Source organism: Saccopteryx leptura, chromosome 6 (genome assembly GCF_036850995.1).
Source record: "Saccopteryx leptura isolate mSacLep1 chromosome 6, mSacLep1_pri_phased_curated, whole genome shotgun sequence".
Taxonomy (NCBI): domain Eukaryota; kingdom Metazoa; phylum Chordata; class Mammalia; order Chiroptera; family Emballonuridae; genus Saccopteryx; species Saccopteryx leptura.
In genome coordinates, this window is record NC_089508.1 from 105,492,585 (window position 1) to 105,515,299 (window position 22,715).

General features: G+C 42.7%; 1 protein-coding gene across 1 annotated transcript in view; it reads right to left on the minus strand.

Moving 5' to 3' along the window:
• The window catches only part of SPTSSA (serine palmitoyltransferase small subunit A), a 28,371-nt gene extending 20,964 nt beyond the window's left edge, over positions 1 to 7,407 (minus strand). The window contains exon 1 of the mRNA XM_066388563.1: positions 7,243 to 7,407. Coding sequence (XP_066244660.1) covers positions 7,243 to 7,345 — 103 coding nt within the window. The 5' untranslated portion in view covers positions 7,346 to 7,407. The remainder of the gene's footprint in view (positions 1 to 7,242) is intronic.
• Between the last annotated feature and the right edge of the window lie 15,308 nt (positions 7,408 to 22,715).

The window sequence follows — 22,715 nt, forward strand, 5'->3', positions numbered from 1 at the left end:
CACCAAGGTCGCCGGCTTGAGTGCGGGCTCATCTAGCTTGAGCACAGGGTCACTGACTTGAGTGTGGGATCATAGACATGACCCCATGGTCGCTGGCTTGAGCCCAAAGTTCCTGGCTTGAGTAAGAGGTCACTCGCTCTGTGGGAGTCCCCTGCCCCTCATCAAGGCACATATGAAAAAGCAATCAATGAACAACTAAGGTGCCACGACAAAGAACTGATCCTTCTCATCTCTCTCCCTTCCTATCTGTCTGTCCCTATCTCTCCCTCTTTGTCTCTGTTGTATAAAAAAAATGAGAACAAAACAGTTCCTAGGTTGTACTTTTTTTTTCATTCAAAATGAAAAGAACCTGACCTGTGGTGGCACAGTGGATAAAGCATCAACTGGTATGCTGAGGTCACCAGTTTGAAACCCAGGGTTTAACTGGTCAAGGCACATATGAGAAGCAAATACTATGATTTGATGTTTCCTGCTCTTACACACACGCCCCGCACCACCCTCTAAATCAGTAAAAGTATTTTTAAAAAGAAAAAGAATTTTGAGTTTTATGGAAAAAAGAAATGTATATTCTTATGTCTTCTTTTCCTATGTTATTAAATAGATATTAAAATGTCAGTGAGGAAACTGTGATTGGTTTTGAATGACTACTCAAAGCACAGGAGGCATTTCCCTTCATCACCTGAACTCTCCCTCCAAGGCCTCAGAGGCCAGGAGGACAGGATCTGACCCCTCTCCTGCAACCCCCACCCCCTCAATCTGCCCCAGCCACTTCACCCCTCAGCATCCCTGAAACATCCCGGAAACATGCCAGACATGCAGGGGCCTTGAAGCATTTGTACTCACGGTTCCTTCCTCGTGGCTGCAATACTCCTTCCCCTGAATTCCTGCTCTGCTTAAATCTTTCTAAATGTCCCTTTCCTGGCCACTCTAGCTAAAACTGAAGAATATTCTCTCCTACTTACTTCCTAGCCTCTTCTTTTTTATTTTTCCTCATAATAGCTTTAACAATCTAATTCATATTTTTTACTTATTTATCTAGTGGCATAGAATAAATACTTTTATCTGTTTTATAGTCCCAAAATCCTGAATGGTATCTGGCAATTAGAAGGTGTGTGATACATTTGGAATACAGAATTCAGAAAATGCATACAGTTTACAAGTGAATAGACAAAGCAATGCAAATTTTTAACATCTCGGCCCTGGCCAGTTGGCTCAGCGGTAGAGCATCGGCCTGGCGTGCGGGGGCCTGGCGTGCGGGGGACCGGGGTTGGATTCCCGGCCAGGGCACATAGGAGAGGCGCCCATTTGCTTCCCCACCCCCCCTCCTTCCTCTCTGTCTCTCTCTTCCCCTCCGGCAGCCGAGGCTCCATTGGAGCAAAGATGGCCCAGGCGCTGGGGATGGCTCCTTGGCCTCTGCCCCAGGCGCTAGAGTGGCTCTGGTCGCCGGAAGAGCGACCCCCCAGAGGGGCAGAGCATTGCCCCCTGGTGGGCAGGGCGTCGCCCCTGGTGGGCGTGCCCGGTGGCGGTCGGGCGCATGCGGGAGTCTGTCAGACTGTCTCGCCCAGTTTCCAGCTTCAGAAAAATACCAAAAAAAAAAAAAAAAAATTTTAACATCTCCAAAATAATCAAAGAAGTTCTTCCTATCATAACATTTTCTACTTCTTTAAATTTGAATTTTCACTCTCCAAGAACTGAATTCAGTTCACCAGAAACAGCCAAGCTCCAAAGCCATTCTAAAAGTGGTTTAAAATCAGGTCTCTTCTACCATTCTCAACTACTTACGTAATTGCTTTGAAATGATACATCAATATATAAACAAATGTTTCCCAAGCATTATTTGTGTGCTTAGAAAACTCCTTCCTTGAAGAAACAAGGCCTGTTTTTCAGGGGGATCTAATTCCTAACATAACCCCAAAACAGCCCATATTTAGTTTAAAATAAATTAAAGTATAAAATGCCGTGGAAACAAGAAGCCATAGAGAGATGGCAAATATAATCCAGTGATTACAGAATAAAACTCCATTTTTTAAATTTAAAAAAAAACGCTAAAATGACTGACTTGTGCTTCAAATTTTAACAAGCTATTTTTAATTTTTCCACCTGTCTTCAACAGCACGGTTACAATGTTACTTAATCAGGCACTACAGGGAGTGTCTTACAGGTTACAAAACCTGTCTAGGTTATAAAACCTGGTCTTTCCTTTGCACTGATGGCTGCCAATAGGGAAAGGGGCTTTTGAAACATGTTAAAAACTTTCCCTCTGAGATGGATTCATTGTAACTTAGCACTTAAACCTGATTCATTTTATTGTTACCTTCTGTCTCAAAGCAGGTGTCAGATTGCTTTTTTTTTTTTTTTTTTGTAACAGAAATCATGTTTGCACATGAAGAAAGTTTCAATACTGGTTGACAAACCGAAAGCTAATTATCATTCCAAATACAGTATTAGAAGACAAGAGAAAATTAAGGATGCAGGTCCCAGCATGGAAGGATTTACAAAATAAATTTATAAATGTTATTGTTTCAAAAAGTATTTACAATGTCTCTGACTGGACACAGATGCATTTCCTTAAAATATGTTAAATTATTTTCTATGAATCACAATCTCCTTAGATAACTTCAAAAATCTTCATATTCAATTGAGATTGACCTTTCAATTTACAACAGCTATTAATTCACTTCTAGCTATTTGATTTGGGAAGAAATAAGAGAATCAAATTCTGATGTTCAAGGATGCCCCTAAATGCTGTGCAAAAATAGTTATAGCTCTCAGTTTTCCCTAAAATAGGGACAACTTTAAATTATTAAGTGAGTTAGAGCAGTGAAATGTAAACTAAGGCATTTACCTTCTTCTAGAGTCTTCCTCTAAGACTCCCTCAGACAGAGGCCATTTTTCAGACAGCCAGATAAATTGTTCTTACACTGAATTTTAGGTTTTTTCCAGTAATGATGATTGTTTCCAAAGCCATGTAACTGGCCACAAAACAGTTCTGCATGAGGCTTACTAGTTATTGATAAATTTATAAAATTCAAACTACTTCCAAGTAACTGAGGCACACCATTAGGTGGGGGGACAGAGGATCCAGCTTTCACATTCAGTTCTTTCCTCCAAACTAGAATGAGGATTCAATCTCAAAATGGTGTTCTAAACTATAAAATGATTAAATGCCTGACTTCAAAAATAAGTCTAGAAATTGACAGCTAATAGTAATTTAAAATTAGTTTATGTCAAAGAATTGTATTTCTACCCAGGGTTAATTTAATAATGTGAACTTTTAAATAAGCTTTTTTTAACTCATGGACCTTGGTCCTAGAGAACAATTTATGAATTTGATCCCAAAGGCATGGGAAGTAAAGGCAAAAAAAAATAAACAAATGGGACTATATCAAACTAAAAAGCTTCTGCACAGCAAAATAAACCAACAACAAAACAAATAGGCAGGGCAGCCAACCAAATGGGAGATGATATTTGCAAACAACAACTCCAATAAGGGGTCAATATCCACACACACACACACACACACACACACACACACACACACACAACAACTCACAAAGTTTAGCAACAAATAAGCAAACAATCCAATTAAAAAATGGGGAGAGGGCCTGAACAAACACTTCTCCCAAGAAGACATACAAATGGTCAACAGATGCTATATATGAAAAAATGCCCATCTTCACTAACTATTAGAGAAATGAAAATCAAAACTACAATGAGATACCACCTCACATCTGTTAGATTGGCTATCATCAAGACAGGTAATAAATAGTAAGTGTTGAAGAGGCTGTGGAGAAAAAGGAACCCTCATCCACTGTTGGGGGGAATGTAAACCAGTACAACCATTATGGAAGAAACTATGGTGGTTCCTCAAAAAATTAACAATAGAGCTACCATATGACCCAGCAATACCTCTACAGGGTATCTACCCCCAAAACTCAAAAACATTGGTATGTAAAGACACATGCACCCCCATGTTCATAGCAGCATTGTTCACAGTGGCCAAGACATGGAAACAAAGTGCCCTTCGATCAAGGATTGGATAAAGAAGATGTGGTACATATATACAATGGAATATTACTCAGCCATAAGAAATGATGACATATTGCCATTTACGACAACATGGATGGACCTTGAGAGAACATTATACTGAGTGAAATAAGTAAATCAGAAAAGCTAAGAATTACGTGATTTCACACATAGGTAAGACAAAACTGAGACTTATGGACATAGATGAAAGTGAAGTGATCACCTGGGGGGAGAGGGTGTAGGGGAGGGAGTGGGGAGAAGAGAGCAAAGAGGGACAACCAACTAGCACTAGATACTGTAGAATCCTATAATTTTAAACCTAAATTCTCATTAGTACTTTAAAAATTGAAATCTCACCCTAGCCAACTGGCTCAGTGGATATAGCATTGGCCCAGTATACGGACGTCCCAGGTTCAATTCCCGGTCAGGGCATACAAGAGAAGCAACAATCTGCTTTTCCCCCCCTTCTCTCCCTCTTCCCCTCCCGCAGCCAGTGGCTCAATTGGTTCCAGTGTCATAGGCCCCGGGAGCTAAAGATATAGCTTGGTGGTCTGAGCAGATCAGCCTCGGGCACTAAAAATAGCTTGGAATCCAGCACTGGCCCTAAACAAGGGGGGGAGGCTGCCAGGCGGATCCCAGTCAGGGTGCATACAGGAGTGTTTAACTCCCTTCCTCTCAAAAAAAAAGGAAAAGAAAAATTGATGTCTCTTGGCCACATAATTCAATGAGAAATCAAAAGCTTCAAAGGCAAAAATCTAAAGAAACACTACATTTCATTTCATAATTTATTTCTCCATCCCCCTCCCCCCCCAAAAAGCCATCACCTAAGTATTTATGAAACACTATTACCACTGCAACATAACTCAGAAAAATTACGAATACCACTGATGCTATAGCATTTATCCACATGCCAACATGTGGATAAATGCTTTTAGTATAAAATCGATACAGAAGCCCCCCATTATCCATGGGGATACATTCCAACATCCCCAGTGGATCCCTGAAACATCACAGTACTGAACCCTACATATATTGGTTTTTTTCCTGTACATACATACCTATGAAAAGCTTAATTTATAAATTAGGCACAGTAAGAGATTATTAGTAATAATATACAATAAATATAACAATATGCTATAATAAGTTGTATGGATGTTGTCTCTTGCTACTAAGTAGCTAGTAGTGTATACACTGTAGATATACTGGGCAAAGGGATGAATTCACACCCTGGGTAGGACAAAGTAAGATTTCATCACTGCATGCAATTTAAAACTTGTAAATTCTTTATTTCTAAAATTTTCTACTTACTGTTTTTGAGCCATAGTCGACCACAGGTAACTGAAACAGCGCAGGGCAAAACCACAGGTAAGGGGATACAACTGTAGTAGACTCTGACAGTGGGCTCTACATTCAACTCCTGAATTGAAGAGTTTCACTTTACGCCCTGGCCGGTTGGCTCAGCGGTAGAGCGTTGGCCTAGCGTGTGGAGGACCCGGGTTCGATTCCTGGCCAGGGCACACAGGAGAAGCGCCCATTTGCTTCTCCACCCCTCCGCCGCGCTTTTCTCTCTGTCTCTCTCTTCCCCTCCCGCAGCCAAGGCTCCATTGGAGCAAAGATGGCCCGGGCACTGGGGATGGCTCTGTGGCCTCTGCCCCAGGCGCTAGAGTGGCTCTGGTCGCAACATGGCGACGCCCAGGATGGGCAGAGCATCGCCCCCTGGTGGGCAGAGCATCGCCCCTGGTGGGCGTGCCGGGTCGGGCGCATGCGGGAGTCTGTCTGACTGTCTCTCCCTGTTTCCAGCTTCAGAAAAAAAAAAAAAAAAAAAAAAACTAAAAAAAAAGAGTTTCACTTTTAAGATGAGTTTCTGGAGTAAGAGGAATTGCTGGGTCATATTTTACAAGGATGACCTCATGAGTTCTAACCTACAGAAATTAGAGCAGCTACAAATAAATGGAGCAGGGAATCACAGAATACTTTACATTCAGACATTAAATCCTAAATATGCATTCTGGTTCTTAAGGTCCAAATTTGGAAAGAAATGCCAACAGTAATAAAGATAAACCTCCTTGCAAAGCAGCTAAGTTTCCTCCAAAATGTTGAAACAAAGACTCAGCTTTCAGTACGATCTTATGCCAGTTCAATACAAATAAACGCACTTATTAAGGCTTAGAATGAAATTACCTCATTCGCTCCACCAGAATGCAAGTATACATTTGCAAAGTTGTTCTGAAGCTACTCCAAACTACAGCGCATTTTAAAGGAGAGGCCCTGTATGAAGTAAGCGTGTCGTGTCGTGTGAAATGCTTGTTTCATATTGACCCCCAAGTTAAAAAAAAAAAAAAGTTACATCTTATGATTAGTATTTCTTCTGCAAGAACATTATTAAAGGGTGTCTACAAATGGAGAGACAAACATCACAGACTACTGTACAGGGAACCTATCTTCACAAGCTTCAGTTACTAATTAAGGTTATTGATACAAGCAAAGTAGCACAACTCCTCGACTCAAAGACTCAATAATCATTAACAAGTATGCATTACCTATCTATGGAACAGTTTCAAACACTGTCTACAACTAACCACAAATTCCCTTTCAGGCCCTACGTCTACGGACCGTGCAAACAGCAAATGAATACATAAAACACACTTTTTAAACTATCCACCCTGAAGACCAAAAAGGTACAATAACAAATTTTTTTCAAAAACTGTTATTGGGCTGCCACCAAGTTTACAACCTGATTAAAAAGCTGGAAAATTCGTTAGCATTCTCATTAGGAACAGAGACAGTTAAATCAGGGACAGTTAAAGGTCAAAGGCGTCCAAGCCTGGAGCGATTTTCTGCACTTCTACCGTGCCAGCTTCCTACAGGAACAGGGGACTGAACCAAAGGCAGGCAAGGCCGAAGTGCGAGCGAGGACCAGCCAGGTTAGACATCGCCCTAGGGGATTCCTTCCAGTAATCAAGACGCTTCTTCAATCTTGGGTCAAGGGACTCACTGGCGACTGAGACCTCAAAAGTTCTCAGCCCCCACCCCAACCCCAACCGCGAGCGCCGCCTTCGGCTTCAGGATCCCTGCCGCGGCGCCCGCAGCGGAGAGTCCGCGCGCACGGTTCCGACGGGGCCGCCTCTCCGCCGCCCGCCCTCCACGCCCCGGGCCCGGCGGATAGCGCCCCGGGCCCCGCACCCGCCCCCCACACCCGCGTTCCGGACAGGATACTGAACACAGTCCGCTCCCAGGGCTCCAGCATGTAGAGCGCCGTGACCAGCAGGTACTGGTAGTAGAACCAGGACATCTGCTTCCAGGCCCGTGCCAACGCCATCCCCGCCGTGTGCCTCCTGCGTTGCAGTCCAACGTCAGTCTGTCCTGCAGGCCTCCGGTTCGTGTCCTAAAGCCCGGGTCCCGGAGACCCGCCCGCTCGCCACCCCGCGCCCATTGGCCTGCACTGCTCGGCGCGTCACCCGTGGGCAGGCCCAACCCCGCGCGCGCCCGTGGAGCCCGCAGCAAGCCTGCCTGGCCCGCGGTCATTGGCCAGGGCGCTGCCTTGCGTCGTGCCCGCCCCCTCCCAACTTCCCCCTCCCGGAGCAAGACAGAGGACTGTCCCCGCGAGAGCGGCCGCGCCCTGCCCCGCCCCGCCCCGCCTCGCCTGGCCGTTGGTGGGTGGAGCGTTAGTGCTGGCAAGGGTCTACCCAGTCCCGCCCAGAAACGTTTGCTGAGGTAGTATTTATGGAATATTTGTGATGTCTCAGGCATCCTACCGACAGGGGGTTTAGGGGTGAACAGCAACTTATTAGGTTCCTATCCTCGTGCAGTTTATGGTCTAGCGGGGGAGATAGGTATTATGACACAAATACAAGTAAAGCTGTGATGGGTGCAGAGGGAGAGAAGAAAGTGCTCAGAGAGGGTGGGGAGAAGAATATCACCTAGTCAAGGAGGTCAGAAAAGGCATCTCTGAAGTGATGCATACATTGCCTCCTTCCTCCCCACCCTCACCCGTGCACGCACGCACACAAAAACACCCCATGCACTCCCCATGCACACAAAAACACCCAAAGACAAAAGAGACTGCCATACCTAATATCTATCTGCCCATCTCCTTTAGTGACTATAGGTATGATGTAGGGCAAGGTCGGGTGGATTGCTGACCTGGTGGGTTCGGAGATGACAGGTTCCTTGAGATCCGTCTGTGGGCTGATAATTTCTGGAGAAGCATTCTTGAATGTTAAGGTTTTCTCACTGGCGAATAGGCCTGTGACATTGCACTCACCTTCAGCAATGGTTAGCTCTCATTTAAGAATGGTTAGTATGTGAAATGACACAACTAAATGCCTGCTGTTTCAAGGTTTCTAGGTTAAATAGCCTACTGCTTAAACTTTCAAACTTTCCCAGTTAATAATGTTTTATTTATTTATTTAGAAATATCCAGGGCCATTCATGAGGTAAACAATGGGGATGGAAAGCCAGAAAGACTGAGATCTGCCTTCTCTACTATAAAGTACCTACTCTACTAGGGAAGACAGGCAAGTTAACTGGTTACAGTGAGATAGGGAAAAGGATATTTTTATGTTATACATAGGATGCCACAATAGCCCAGAGAAAATCGATTGGAGTTGAAAAAGGCCTCTGGGAAATGGTGCTTAAACTGAACAGTTGAAGGAAAAGTAGAAATGGCAGAATGAAGGGGGGTTGGGGAGGAGAGAGTGGGACAGATATTCCAAGCACGGAGCATGAAGATCTGATACATTTAAATGGCTGGAAGCACTTCCTCATGACGGAAGCAAAAAGAATGTTTGGGCAGTAGCAAGAAATGGAGCTAAACAATGCACAGGGACCACATCCTGAAGGACCTTGTATGAGGAGCTAACAAATTTCTAATTCGGTATCCAAAAGTTAAAAGTGCAAATGACTTGTTAAAATTTGCTTTTTGGATTAGACTTGGGGTAGGCAGTAGCACGGAAGCTACTGAGGAAGAGGCTCTCATGAGACATTGCAGAGGTAGAACGTATGAGTGGAACATGTATAACCCACATTCACTAGGGTCGTCCTTACCCTTGAGATCCCCTTGGCTCTCCCACTTCTGAGTGTTGCTGTGTTAGGCTTATCTCTATCCTTGTTCCTCACTGAGCTATCTCTGTTCAGATCTGTTTAGACATAGCAAGCTCTGTTCCTTTATGTTCAAGAACTTCAAGTACCTCAGCACTTGGTGATACTCATTTAAGTTTCCCCAAGATTGGAAGCATCACTCATAACTACCCTGCTGTCACTGGGCCAGCTGCCTTAGTGCCATCACCACCATGCAGTCCTTCCTCCCTACCGTACAGAGCCTCCAGCCCACTGTGTCTCTTTGGGAGAGCAGCCCTGCTAAACCTAGCTGCTTCCCTCAGCTGCCCTGGGATTCTAGTGAACAAAACCTAACTTGCTAGAGTTAACAACTGACTAGAAATGAGGAAAAGACTTGGGGATCTTGAACAGTGACAATGGTCACAAAGAATCCAAAGGAAGACATTTGGCTAAAAAGATATGAATTCTGTTAGGACAAGGCTGAGTCAGGTACCTGAGGGACCTTTCAGTGGAGCTGTCTAAGGGGCAGTGAGGCATATGATATGGGTCTAGAATTTAGAAAAGAAGTCTGAACAGGAGCTAAAGGCATGTGACTTTTCACTAAGCCACTGGTAATTGAAGTCCTATCACAGATGAGGTCGCCCAGGAAAAGCACACAGAATGAGAAGAGCAGAGTGCAGAATAAACCCAGGGACTCTGACATTTAGCGGATGAGAGTCTAAAAAAAAGCCATTAAATTAAAGGGCACTCAGAAGGAGCTGAGATTTGATAACAAAGATGAGAGACTTAGGGGAGAAGCCAAGGGAGGATGGGTCCGTCAGCAGATCAAATGGCTCAGGGTGCACAAACAAAAGGAGGAAAGGAAGTACCAATTTGTCTTGTCCACTTGGGGCTCAAGTGATGACTCATTCACTGTGGAGTGATAAGGGCAAAAACCTGATTCAAGTGGGAGTGGGAAGTAAGAAAAGAAGAAAGCTAATCAGACTTACCTTTGCAGGAAGCTTGTCTTTGAAGGAGAAGAGGGAGGTAGGATGGTAGCAACGGTTTCTGTTGGGTTCTTCAGATGAGAAAGATGTAAAGATATGGGTTCTTCAGATGAGAAAGATGTAAAGATATGGGTGAAGATATGGGGGATCATATTTAAAGCCTTAATAAACACCCCTCCAGAATATACAAAGTCTGAATTCTACCTCTACCCACTATTGAAACCATTTACTAAGGTTTTTCCAACTTCCGTGGAGTTTAATCACTCCTCCTCTTTTTTTTTTTTTAAGAACTTATTTATTGATTTTTAGAGAGAGAATAAAGAGAGAAAAAGGCAGGTAGGGGAACAGGAAGCATCACCTCACAGACGCTTCTCGTATATGCCTTGACTGGGCAAGCATGGGGTTTTGAACCAGGGACCTCAGCATTCCAGGTCGGCACTTTATCCACTGTGCCACCACAGGGCAGGCAATCGCTACTCTTCTTACTTAGCCTCTCTGCAGCATTTGACACTGCTGAAACATCTCCATCTTCTAAAAACTCTGCGGAGTCTTGGTTTCCACAATTCTGTACTATTTAACCTTCTCTTGGACTTCTCACTGCTCCTTTGATAAGATCCTATTTTCTTCCCTATCCCTAAAGACTTACTGGCTCCTCTATTTCTTTGTTGATGCCTGCTTCCTCAGTTGTCTCATTCCTTCCTTTGGATCCCAAATGTCACTTTAAGTGTTTATTCTATCTGTTGGCAGAATATAACTAAACATAATTAAAATAATCATAAAGATTATTATCAGCTTGTCCAGTCCTTCCCAGTTTTCAAATTTCAAAGTGCTTCTCATCTATCTCATTTCCTCAAAAAGAGATAGTACAACCCCTATTTAATAACTATGGACATTAAAGTTCAGAGATATATTTGGGTCCAAACCAACCTTGAACACAGCCCCCCCCCCCTTTTTTTAATCTCTGTTAATGGCAAAAAGTACCTTGCTCTCCAGGCCAGAAACCTCCTAACAGTTTTAATTCCCTTCTCTCCTTCCCGTCCCTGATTTCTTTCTTTTTTTTAAATTTTATTTAGAAAATTAAATTTCACGGGTTGGCACTGATCAATAAGAGTACATAGGTTTCAGGTAAACATTTCTGTAGCATTTGAACTGTTGATTATGTTGTGTGCCCATCACCGAAAGTCAAATTATTTTCCATCATCATATATTTGTCCTTCTTTACACCCTTTCCCCCACCCCCTCCCCTTCCCACCGTGATTTCTGTCCTTCAGTGATATGGAGTCATTCTTCCAAGGATTTGAGGTTTGCTTTCTTTGGTAGGATCTGCCGTTTTACATGTTTACACACAACCTCACCCTCATCACGACTCACCCGAATATGGCTTACCTATTACCACTAGCTATCGCTGCTTATTAACCTTGAAAACTTTCTTCCTGGAAATACTTTTAGCAGTTGTGAAAAGAATGACAGGTTTTTGAGAAACTATCCCATGTTGTTTGCCTCCTGAAAGTTTTCACTTAAATCATCTTTTCAGCTACAATGACCCCATAGTTAGTTCACCAGTCCATTCACTCACCTCCCACTACTCTGTGCTTACAATATGCCAGCTGTACTAGAGGTGGGTTTCAAAGGCCAATGCAACATGCCCACTGCCCTCAGAGTCTACTAAAAAACATGCCCATGTGTCCCATGGAAGGAATGTTTTAATTGGTTTAAAACTTTAGTGAGTGTCTCCCTTTGCTGTGGAAGTGATCAGGTCAGTCACACAGAGCCAGCCCTTAAGGGGTTAATGGCCCAGCAGAGCCGTGAACACAGTGGAAAATAAACATGCGGTTCATCCTACCACTTGGTTTTCAGGATATTCCTGGACCAGTAGCCCCAGTAACCTCCAGGTTCTAGGCCCAGCACCTCCAGCAGGGGCTGGGCAGGGCTCCTGACAACCAAGCTGTTCCAGGAACAATGAGGGGACCAGTTGTGAATTGGGGGGAAAAAAGGTGAGAAGGAGAAGCTCTGGGGACAGTAGAGGCGAGAGCTGCTTCCCAGGGTAGAGAAACTGCTGGTCTGGTGGCTTGGTGTGGAAAGGAAAGGGATCAGGCAAGGCTAGTCAATTTGAGTATAAACTAAGGAAAACTCTCCAAACGTATTGCACAGTAAATGCTTGGTTTAAAAAAAAATGTGCTTGCTTTCTTTTTTTGAAGTAAGTTCATTAAAGCTGGGGACAATGAAACAAGGAAGGGTTTAGGATAGAAGAAGCAGCAGGAGAACCTAACTGGGGCTGCTCTGTCTCTCTGGGGGCCTTGGAGACAGGAGAGAAAAGGGGGCCTTGGAAAAGGGGGCCAGGTTCAGGGGGCTAGCCCCGGAGGAGCTGCTGCTGCTCACTCCTCCCTCATTGCATGTCCTGTGAGGACCCTTAGAGTTGGGGAGATACACACCTGTGGGGCGGGAGAGGTGGGAGAGAAGGAAGGGGAAGGCATGGGTGTGCTCCCAGTAAGGAGAGCATATGCTGTTTTAATTGTAGCAAATACAGAATGGCACCAAGAAAAAAACAAACATTCACAGTAGAATGACTATCAACACTTTCTTCACACATAATTTATTCAAATGAATTGTTACTGTGGAATAACAGAGTTCAGCAAATGCATGTGCTTCAAAATGGAGTAGAGTCAACTTTGCAGTTTCTCTAGCGATGTTAAAAGTAAATACACCCTGCCCTGACTGGGTAGCTTGGTTGGTTGGAGCATTGTTCCAATAGGTCAGGATTATGAATTCAATCCCTAGTCAGGGAACATACAGGAACAGATCGATGTTTCTCTCTCTCTCTCTCTCTCTCTCTCTCTCTCTCTCTCACTCTTCCTCTCTCTCTAAAATCAATCAACACATTTCTTTTCAAAATAAATACACCCTAAAAATTGGTAAAAATATAACAAGTAATTAGAATCAAGATAAAGAACCTAGAGAAAGTTGATTTAACCACCACTGTATTTGTTTATTCATATACACATTTAGCAAGTCCTTATTAAATCCTTACTGTGCCCTAGGCACTGAGACCTGTTTGTTTTTGTTTTTCCCTCAGTTCCTTCTCAATCTCCTGTCCATTTATATTGCAAGTCCCTTTCCACCTCATAGATTCCTTGGCATTATCTGAGAGGCAGCAGTAAATCTGGTAGTACCCAAGGCCCTATTTACAGGTGTGCAAGATTAGATGGCAAGATAACTGGGAGATGGGAAAGAGGCCTGGTTTCTAATGCCCCCACTTTGTTTGGCACCAGATACTACAAGCAGCTTCTGAGAATGCCAAGGAGTGGGTGAGGTGACACTGGTGGATCAGGAACCCTGATGTTGGGCAACACATACCGCAGCTATCAGTGCTCTCTGTGGTTTCCTGGGAGAGAAGCAGCAACCCAGGAGCTTTCCCCCACCACACAAGGGCCTACTGTCAGCACCAGCAGCCCCCACTCTGACTGCAGGTCTACAAAGAAATAAAACCTGCTCCCCCTTGCAAAAGGCACTCCCCCCACATGCAGTCCACAAACCTGTGGGGCTGGTTAGAAGGGTGGCATGATCTTGCCCTCTTCCTGCCAGAAAAGAGCTCATGCAAATACCTGGGTCCACCAAAGTAGGGAGCTGAGGCAGGAAGAGCCACTGTGAAAGGAGATGACAAGTAGGCCTCCTGAGGCTTGAGAAGTCTGAGGCCAAAGATGCAAGAAGACTAGGAGGCAAGGAGGCTGGGGAGGTGCAGAAGGCTGAGGAGGCTGAAGAGGCAAAGGCTCTGATGAGAAATGGAAGGTGGTGAGTAGTAGCCACCTGGAGAGCAGGCAGATTCGAGGGCAAGGGCCAAATAAATGTTCCCTTTGAGATGCCATCAGTTGCAAACCTGCCTGTCTCTTTTGCAAATGAATACAAACAAGAGACCTCATATTAACAGCTCATGTTTCCTCTAACTCATTATGTCTCATTTCTAAGTACAAATACAATACTGATTTCACATTTAGTCTCCTTTATGTTGCAAATAAATAGCAGGCCATGTCCCATAAGGTCATTCTTTGTAATTTTTATAATAACCTGTGAGGGAGCAGATATAGACTATAAAATTATTTATCTTAAAACTTTGCTGTGAGGCCCTGGCCGGTTGGCTCAGCGGTAGAGCATCATCCCAGGTGTGTGGAAGTCCTGGGTTCGATTCCCAGCCAGGGCACACAGGAGAAGCGCCCATCTGCTTCTCCACCCTAACCCCCTCTCCTTTCTCTCTACCTCTCTCTTCCCCTCCCACAGCCAAGGCTCCACTGGAGCAAAGTTGGCCCGAGCACTGAGGATGGCTCCATGGCCTCCACCTCAGGCACTAGAATGGCTCCAATTGCAGTAGAGCAATGCCCCAGAGGGGCTGAGCATCGCCCCCTGGTGAGCATGCCTGGTGGATCCCAGTTGGGCACATGCGGGAGTATCTGTCTGCCTCCCCCTCCCCACTTCTCACTTTGGAAAAATACAAAAACAAACAAACAAAAAATTTAGCTGTGTTTGGCAAACCATGTCAATTCAATAAATTAGGAAAAAAATTTTAAAAAATAATGAGGCCCTGGCCGTTTGGCTCAATGATAGAGTGTCAGTCTTGCATATGGATGTCCCACATTCAATTTCCATTCAGGGCACACAGGAGAAGCAACCAACTGCTTCTCCACCCCTCTCCCTTCTCTCCCCCCAATCCTCTTGCAGCCATGGCTTAATTGATTTGAGTGCCCTGGCCCTGGGCACTGAGGATAGCTCCCATGGCCTCCACCTGTGGTGCTAAAAATAGCTCAGTTGCCTAGCAATGGAGCAACACTCCACATGGGCACAATTTCACCCCATAGGGGGCTTGCCTGGGTGGATCCCAGTCAGGGAACATGTTGGGAGTCTGTCTCTCTGCCTCCCTGCTCTCACTTAATTAAAAAAAATGAGGGAAAATTGGCACAGAGGTCCTAGCTACAGTAAAGCTCTACCTGAAGTAGCATAAATGCTTTTGCTATCTCAACTTAGTGACATCTGGTGAAATAAGCATTATTTAAGAGTGGAGATGAGACAATAAGAGGGAACCTGAAGAACCTGAAAAATGTCTTATATGGTCTGTGTGAAAGGGTCCTGAAGATACATCAGAGTTATGATGATGTATTGCCTGACCATGAGGCTCAACCTATGGAAAAGCCCCCTTCTCTTAGAGCAGAAAGTGAAATTGCTATTGAGTTCTCTACCATGGTTTCTGCATATCATGAAGACAGGACTTAGGTTCACTTATGTCATAAATTAATCATAATTATCCTACATTAGAAATTAAATTATTGGGGGGAAAACCTAGAAAGTACTATGGAGGAATATCAAGGCTTAACACAGTTCTTCCACTGTCAAGGCGAATGCACCTTCTGTGAATATTTTATTACTTCATTTAGAACTTGCTGGTGCTACTTCCAGAAAAAAAGAACTTAGCTCAATTGCTTCCATAAACTTCAGCTGATTTTAAAGTCCCTCTTTCTCACCACTCCAGTGAACACCACTGTATAAGCTGGCAATCTCTGGCTCTCTGACTCCACTGTGCTTGATATGGGACACAAGAAAAAGAAAGGCTAAAGAAACACAGAAACACACACACACACACACACACACACACACACACTTTGCCATGAAAGGTGAAACACTGACAGGTGATGATCAGTTTTTGAGTGCTGAATTTTGAAGTCTAAAATTCATATGCAGGATGTTTGGCTACTTTAGGGAGATACCTGAACTAATTAGCAGTTCACCTATGAGACAGAAATCTACAAAATAATCATTTGGTAAAGTAAAATAACTTTTCTTCTATGACTGGAAATTATATCAAATAGGTTTTAGACTGTGCTAATTTAATGTAGATGAAATTAAAGCAATTTAAGGTCTTGGAAAGGCTTATCCAAAACTTAAGGTGAAAGTGGTTTCCAACTCTTTGCTTAAATTGTAAATCTGATTTTTAAAGCTATTTAGTGTTCTCTGTCATTAATGCCAGAATGCCAAGCTTCCCGGTGCTGAGTTTCAGTCCCATCGGAAAATGTGACGCAGGCCGCAGGCTTCAGAACAGCCTACTTGCATCGCTACATGAAATGATATGCTATCTCATTAGAATTTCATAAATTCTACATGCAATAAATCTAGTCTATCTGATAATGCCCTACAAGTTCTAGGAATTGGTGTCTCTGATACTTTCCTAAAATATAGCTTTGTGCTAGTAGACTACTAACACTAAAATTCAACCAGTGTTAACACAAGACAAGAAAATGAATAAATCTTTCTCCCAAAATTAAAAATAAAAAAAGCTTCAGAGATTGACAACAAATTCCTTTTTATTTTTTTTAATATGAAATTTCTTTTTTGCCTGACCAGGTGCTGACACAGTGGAGAGTGTCAGCCTGGGGCACTGAGGACCCAGGTTCGAAACCCCAAGATCACTGGCTTGAGTGCAGGCTCAACAGCTTAAGCGTGGGATCACAGACATGACCCCATGGGTTGCTGGCTTGAGCAAGGGGTCATTGGCTCTGCTGGAGCCACCCGCCCCCTGGTCAAGGCACATGTGAGAAAGCAACCAATGAACAACTAAAGTGTCACAACTATGAACTGATGCTTCTCATCTCTCTCCTGTCTCTCTCTCTTTTTCTCTCTCTCTTTCTCTAGCTAAAAAAACAAATTTCTTTTTAAGAAATTTGATTTAGACCCAACCAGGCAGTGGCACAGTGGATAGAGCATCGGACGAGGACAGGGAGGACCCAGGTCACTGGCTTGAGCTCAGGCTCATCCTGCTTGAGCACAAGCTCACTAGTTTGAACATGGGGTCGCTGACTTAACGTGGGATCATAGACATGACCCCATGGTCACTGGCTTGAGCCCAAAGGTCATCAGCTTGAAGCCCAAGGCCGCTGGCTTGAGCAAGGGGTCATTAGCTCTGCTGGAGCCCCCTCCAACCCCCCACCCTCAGTCAAGGCATATATTAGAAAGCAATCAATGAAAAACTAAAGAGCCACAACAAAGAATTGATACTTCTCATCTCTCTCCCTTCCATCCTGTCTGTCCCTCTCTCTGTCTCTGTAACAAAACAAAAAAAAGAAAATTTGATTTAGAATACACAGCTGTTGTATTTTATGCAAACATTGTGTTCCTAAAGACCAGGGGCTAGCGTGCGGAGGACCCGGGTTCGATTCCCGGCCAGGGCACACAGGAGAAGCGCCCATTTGCTTCTCCACCCCTCCGCCGCACCTTCCTCTCTGTCTCTCTCTTCCCCTCCCGCAGCCAAGGCTCCACTGGAGCAAAGATGGCCCGGGCGCTGGGGATGGCTCTGTGGCCTCTGCCCCAGGCGCTAGAGTGGCTCTGGTCGCAACATGGCAACGCCCAGGATGGGCAGAGCATTGCCCCCTGGTGGGCAGAGCGTCGCCCCATGGTGGGCGTGCCAGGTGGATCCCGGTCGGGCGCATGCGGGAGTCTGTCTATCTCTCCCTGTTTCCAGCTTCAGAAAAATGCAAAAAAAAAAAAATATTGAAGACCAGGGGTAGTCAACCTTTTTATACCTACCACTCACTTTTGTATCTCTGTTAGTAGTAAAATTTTCTAACCACCCACCGGTTCCACAGTAATGGTAATTTATGAAGTAAGGAAGTAACTTTACTTTATAAAACTTATAAAGTAGAGTTACAGCAAATTAAAGCATATCATAATAATTACTTACCAAGTACTTTATGTCAGATTTTCGCTAAGTTTGGCAGAATAAATCTTTATAAAACAACTTACTATAGTTAAATCTATCTTTTTATTTATACTTTGGTTGCTCCACTACCACCCACCATGAAAGCTGGAAAGCCCACTAGTGGGCAGTAGGGACCAGGTTGACTACCACTGCTAAAGACCTTATATAATTTAAAATAAGAATTCAAGATAGAGCCTTACAAAGTGTTACCATGTTTACGCTTATCTGCTAAAGAAGAAATGCCATGTGGCAATATCATTTTTTTTCTTAACAGAGACAGAGGGAGAGAGGGACAGACAGGAAGGGAGAGAGACAATGGGAGAGAGATGAAAAGTATCAACTCTTCATTGTGTCACCTTAGTTGTTCATTGATTGCTTTCTCATATGTGCCTTGACCAGGGGACTACAGCAGAGCAAGTGACCCCTTGCTCAAGCCAGCAATCCCACACTCAAGCTGGCGAGCCCGTGCTCAAGCCAGTGACCTTGGGGTTTCGTACTGGGGTCCCCCATGTCCCAGTCCAATGCTCTATCTGTGTCACAGCCTGGTCAGGCCCATGTGGCAGTTCTTAAATACAGCTTACAATTTACGAATCCAACCAGTTTTAGACTATGGTTGGGTTTGATTATTTGTAATTTGGAAAGACTTTGTTTCACACTTCACATAGAAAATGTGACTTGCCCTGGCCAGATAGCTTGGTCAGTTGGAGTATTGTCCCAAAGTGCAGAAGTTTCCAGTTCAATTCCCAGTAAAGGTACATAGAGTAGTGGACCTATGTTCCTATCTCTCTCTCCCACCTTCCTTGCTCTCTAAAATAAATAAATTTTTTAAAACAGTGTGACAATATCTTTATAATGCTCTATTTCAAATATAAATAATTTAAAAATATATTAAACATAATTATATTACAGAGGAACTTGAGGCGGTTATACAAAAGGAAAAGAAACTGAAGATCTCTCATTGAAACAATCTGGTTTAGTCATATATAATTTGCCTTCATCATCAGATTTGCAGCATATATGATGAATGGTCTATATGTTTAATAATATCCTTTTCAATAATAAAATACATTTTACTAGTCAATAATAAAAAAGATAAGCTAGTGGCCTAAATTCTCCTATCTCTCTACAGAATCTTTAGTAAAATCTACTTTACTCCTAAAAAAAGATAAATTGTATTTTTTATTTTTATTTTTTAAGATTTTATTTATTGATTTTTAGAGAGAGGATAGAAAAAGGTGGTGGGGGGGGTGCGCAAAGCATCAATTTGCAGCCACTTCTTATAGGTGTGCCTTGACCAGGCAAGCCCCGGTTTTCAAACCAGTGACAACATTCCAGGTCGACGCTTTACCCACTATGCCACCACAGATCAGGCAATCATATTTTTTAAATGAGCAAAAGAAATGAACAAGTGCTTCACAAAAGAAATACAACCTGTATATATGAAAAGATGCTTGGGCCCTGCCTGGTTTGCTCAGTGGATAGAGCTCAACCTGGTCTGTGGACATCCCAGGTTCATTCCTGGTTAGGGCACACAAGAGAAGCAACCATCAGCTTCCCTTCCCCCCCCCTCCCCCTTCTCTCTCTCTTCCCCTCTCACAGCCAGTGGCTCGATTGGTTTGAGCATCAACCTCTGGTGCTGAGGGTGGCTCAGTTGATTCAAGCATAGGCCCCAGACAAAGGTTGCCAGGTAGATCCCAGTTGGGGCGCATGTGGGAGTCTGTCTCTGTACTCCCCTCCTCTCATTTAAAAAAATAAAATAAAAAATAAAAAATATGCTTGCCTGACCTGTGGTGACACAGTGGATAAAGCATCAACCTAGAATGCTGGGGTCGCCGGTTCAGAACCCCGGGCTTTGCCAGGTCAAGGCACATACATAGGAAGCAACTACTATGAGTTGATGCTTCCTGCTCCTCCACCAGCTTTCTCTCTCTCTCCTCTCCCTAAAATCAATAAAATAAAATCTTTAAAAAAAAAAAAAAAAAAAAAAAAAAAAATATATATATATATATATATATATATATATATATATATACGCTTGACATCAGCAGTAACTAAAGACATTCAAATTAAAGCAATGATTAGGACATTTTCACCCTATCTGGTTGGCAAAGGTAAAAAAAAAAGGCTAATTAATACCCACTGTTGTCATAGGTGGAGTGGGGGATAGAAGAACTTTAATCAATACTTTGAATGGGGGTATAAATTGTTACAGCATCCAAAAGAAGGTAATTTGACAACTTATATGAGAACCAGAAATTTCACTTGTGGTTATTGGCCCTAAGGAAATAAATTCATGCCAAAAGGTAAGTATCCATAAGCACTGTCTACAGGACCCAGAATGTGACTGCCAACCTCAGGCCTCATCTATGAAGACTGACTTAGTTCCACTTGCACCAACTTTGTCACACAACCTGTCCCTTCAATGGCTTCCACCAGGAATCCAGGCACAGGGAGAGCACAGGAATCTTTGCTGCTTATTTGGGCAAAAATACAAACAGAATTTAACACTCAGTGGCATTTTACTGGAAAATCTTTCAAAGATCTTCCTCTTCACTTGGGCCCCTGGACAATCCTGCAGCACCTCCCAGGTCCCTGTTCAGGAAACCTGCTGACTGGTCTTGAAATGGCAGATCCAGAAGTTGGCTCCCACTCAACAACAGGGCTTATGAGCCACCTTTGACCAGGAGGGGAGATCGCGGGTACTAGCTGCTAAGAACAAGAAATGTTCCCTGTTATTACATTGTAGTGGTAGAAAGCTAGGTCATGAGTGTAAATGCACACATATAGGGGATTAGACAAATCATGATACATTCATACAATGGACTGGCTTTGAAAGCAATTGAGTTGGGTTCATTTTGGACTAAAATGCAATGATGTCCAAGAGGTAAAGCTACAGGGGAAAACCTTGTTGAAGAACAAAATTCAACTGAGTACATTTAAAGATTGAATTAATTTTTCAGTGATTCATAAATCGGGCAGTATTCGATATAGCAACTAGAAGGGAGTCCTCATGAAGTATACAATATGAAAGGGTTTGGGGGGTTTTGTTGGGGGTTTTTTATTTTGAGGCTTATTGAACATTTTTTAACACTTATTTTTTTTATTTTGTTTTTCAGTTACAGTTCACAGTCAACTTTGTTTTATAGTAGTTTCAAGTGTACAGCATAGTAGTTAGACAATCATACACTTTACAAAGTGCACTCCCCCTGTGATGTTTCCAGTACCCAACTGTCACCATCTGTTGCCATACATAGTTATTACAATATTATTGACTATATTTCCTCTGCTCTACTTTACATCCCTGTGACTATTTTGTAACTACCAATGTGTACTTCTTAATCCCCTCACCTTTTTCACTCAGCTCCCCAACCCCCACCCTCCATCAGTTCGTTTTCTATATCTATGAGTCTGTTTATATTTTGTTTGTTGCTGTATTTTGTTCTTTAGATTTCTACTTATAAGTAAAATCATATGATATTTGCCTTTCTCAAACTGAGTTATTTCACTTAGCATAAAACCCACTAGGTCAACTAGTGTGCTATGGCAGGGAAACTGATGTGCCATAAGAATTTTTAAAACATGTAATACTTAACTACTTAGTCAGGGTCACTGACCTCTTTTCCCTTAGAGTGTCAAAAAGAAAAAAGACAACAGCCAATACAATAGCCATTCAGTGTGAATAAATCAAAACTATACCTATTTTTTGTCAGATTGGCAAAAAATATGTTTTTTGGTGTGCCACAGGATTTTAATAATTAGTTTATGTGTGCCATGAGATGAAAAAGTTGAAAATCACTGCTCTAAATTGGATATGATAGACATCTACAGGACATTTCATCCCAAAGCGACAGAGTATACATTTTTCTCTAGTGTACATGGAACATTCTCAAGAATTAACCATATGTTGGGCCACAAAAATAACATCAGCAAATTCAGAAAAATCAAAATTGTACCAAGCATATTTTCTGATCATAAAGCCTTGAAACTAGAATTCAACTGCAAAAAAGAGGTAAAAAAAAAACAACACAAAAATGTGGAAACTAAACAATATACTTTTAATAAATGAGTGGGTCAAAGAAGAAATAAGCGCAGAGATCAAAAGATATATACAAATGAAAATGAAAATAGAACATATCAGAATCTCTGAGATGCAGCAAAAGCAGTAATAAGAGCAAAGTTCATATCATTTCAGGCCTATATGAACAAACAAGAGAGAACCCAAGTAAACCACTTAACTTCACACCTTAAGGATCTAGAAAAAAAAGAACAAAGACAACCCAAAACCAGCCGAAGAAAGGAAATAATAAAAATCAGAGCAGAAATAAATGAAATAGAGAACAGAAAAACTATAGAAAAAAATTAATAAAACAAGGAGCTGGTTCTTTGAAAAGATCAACAAAATTGACAAACCCTTGGCAAGACTCACCAAGAAAAAAAGAGAAAGGACTCATATAAACAAAATCCAAAATGAAAGAGGAGAAATCACCACAGACATCATAGATATACAAAGAATTAGTGTAGAATACTATGAAAAACTATATGCCACCAAATTCAACAATCTAGAAGAAATGGATAAATTCCTAGAACAATACAACCTTCCTAGACTGAGTCATGAGGAAGCAGAAAGCCTAAACAGACCAATTAGCAGGGAGGAAATAAAAAAAACTATTAAAAACCTCGCCCAAAATAAAAGTCCAGGCCCAGACAGTTATACTAGTGAATTCTATCAAACATGCAAAGAAGACTTGGTTCCTATTCTACTCAAAGTCTTCCAAATAATTGAAGAAGAAGCAATACTTCCAAACACATTTTATGTGGCCAACATAACCTTCATACCGAAACCTGGCGAGGATGGCACAAAAAAAGAAAACTACAGACCAATATCTCTAATGAATACAGATGCTAAAATA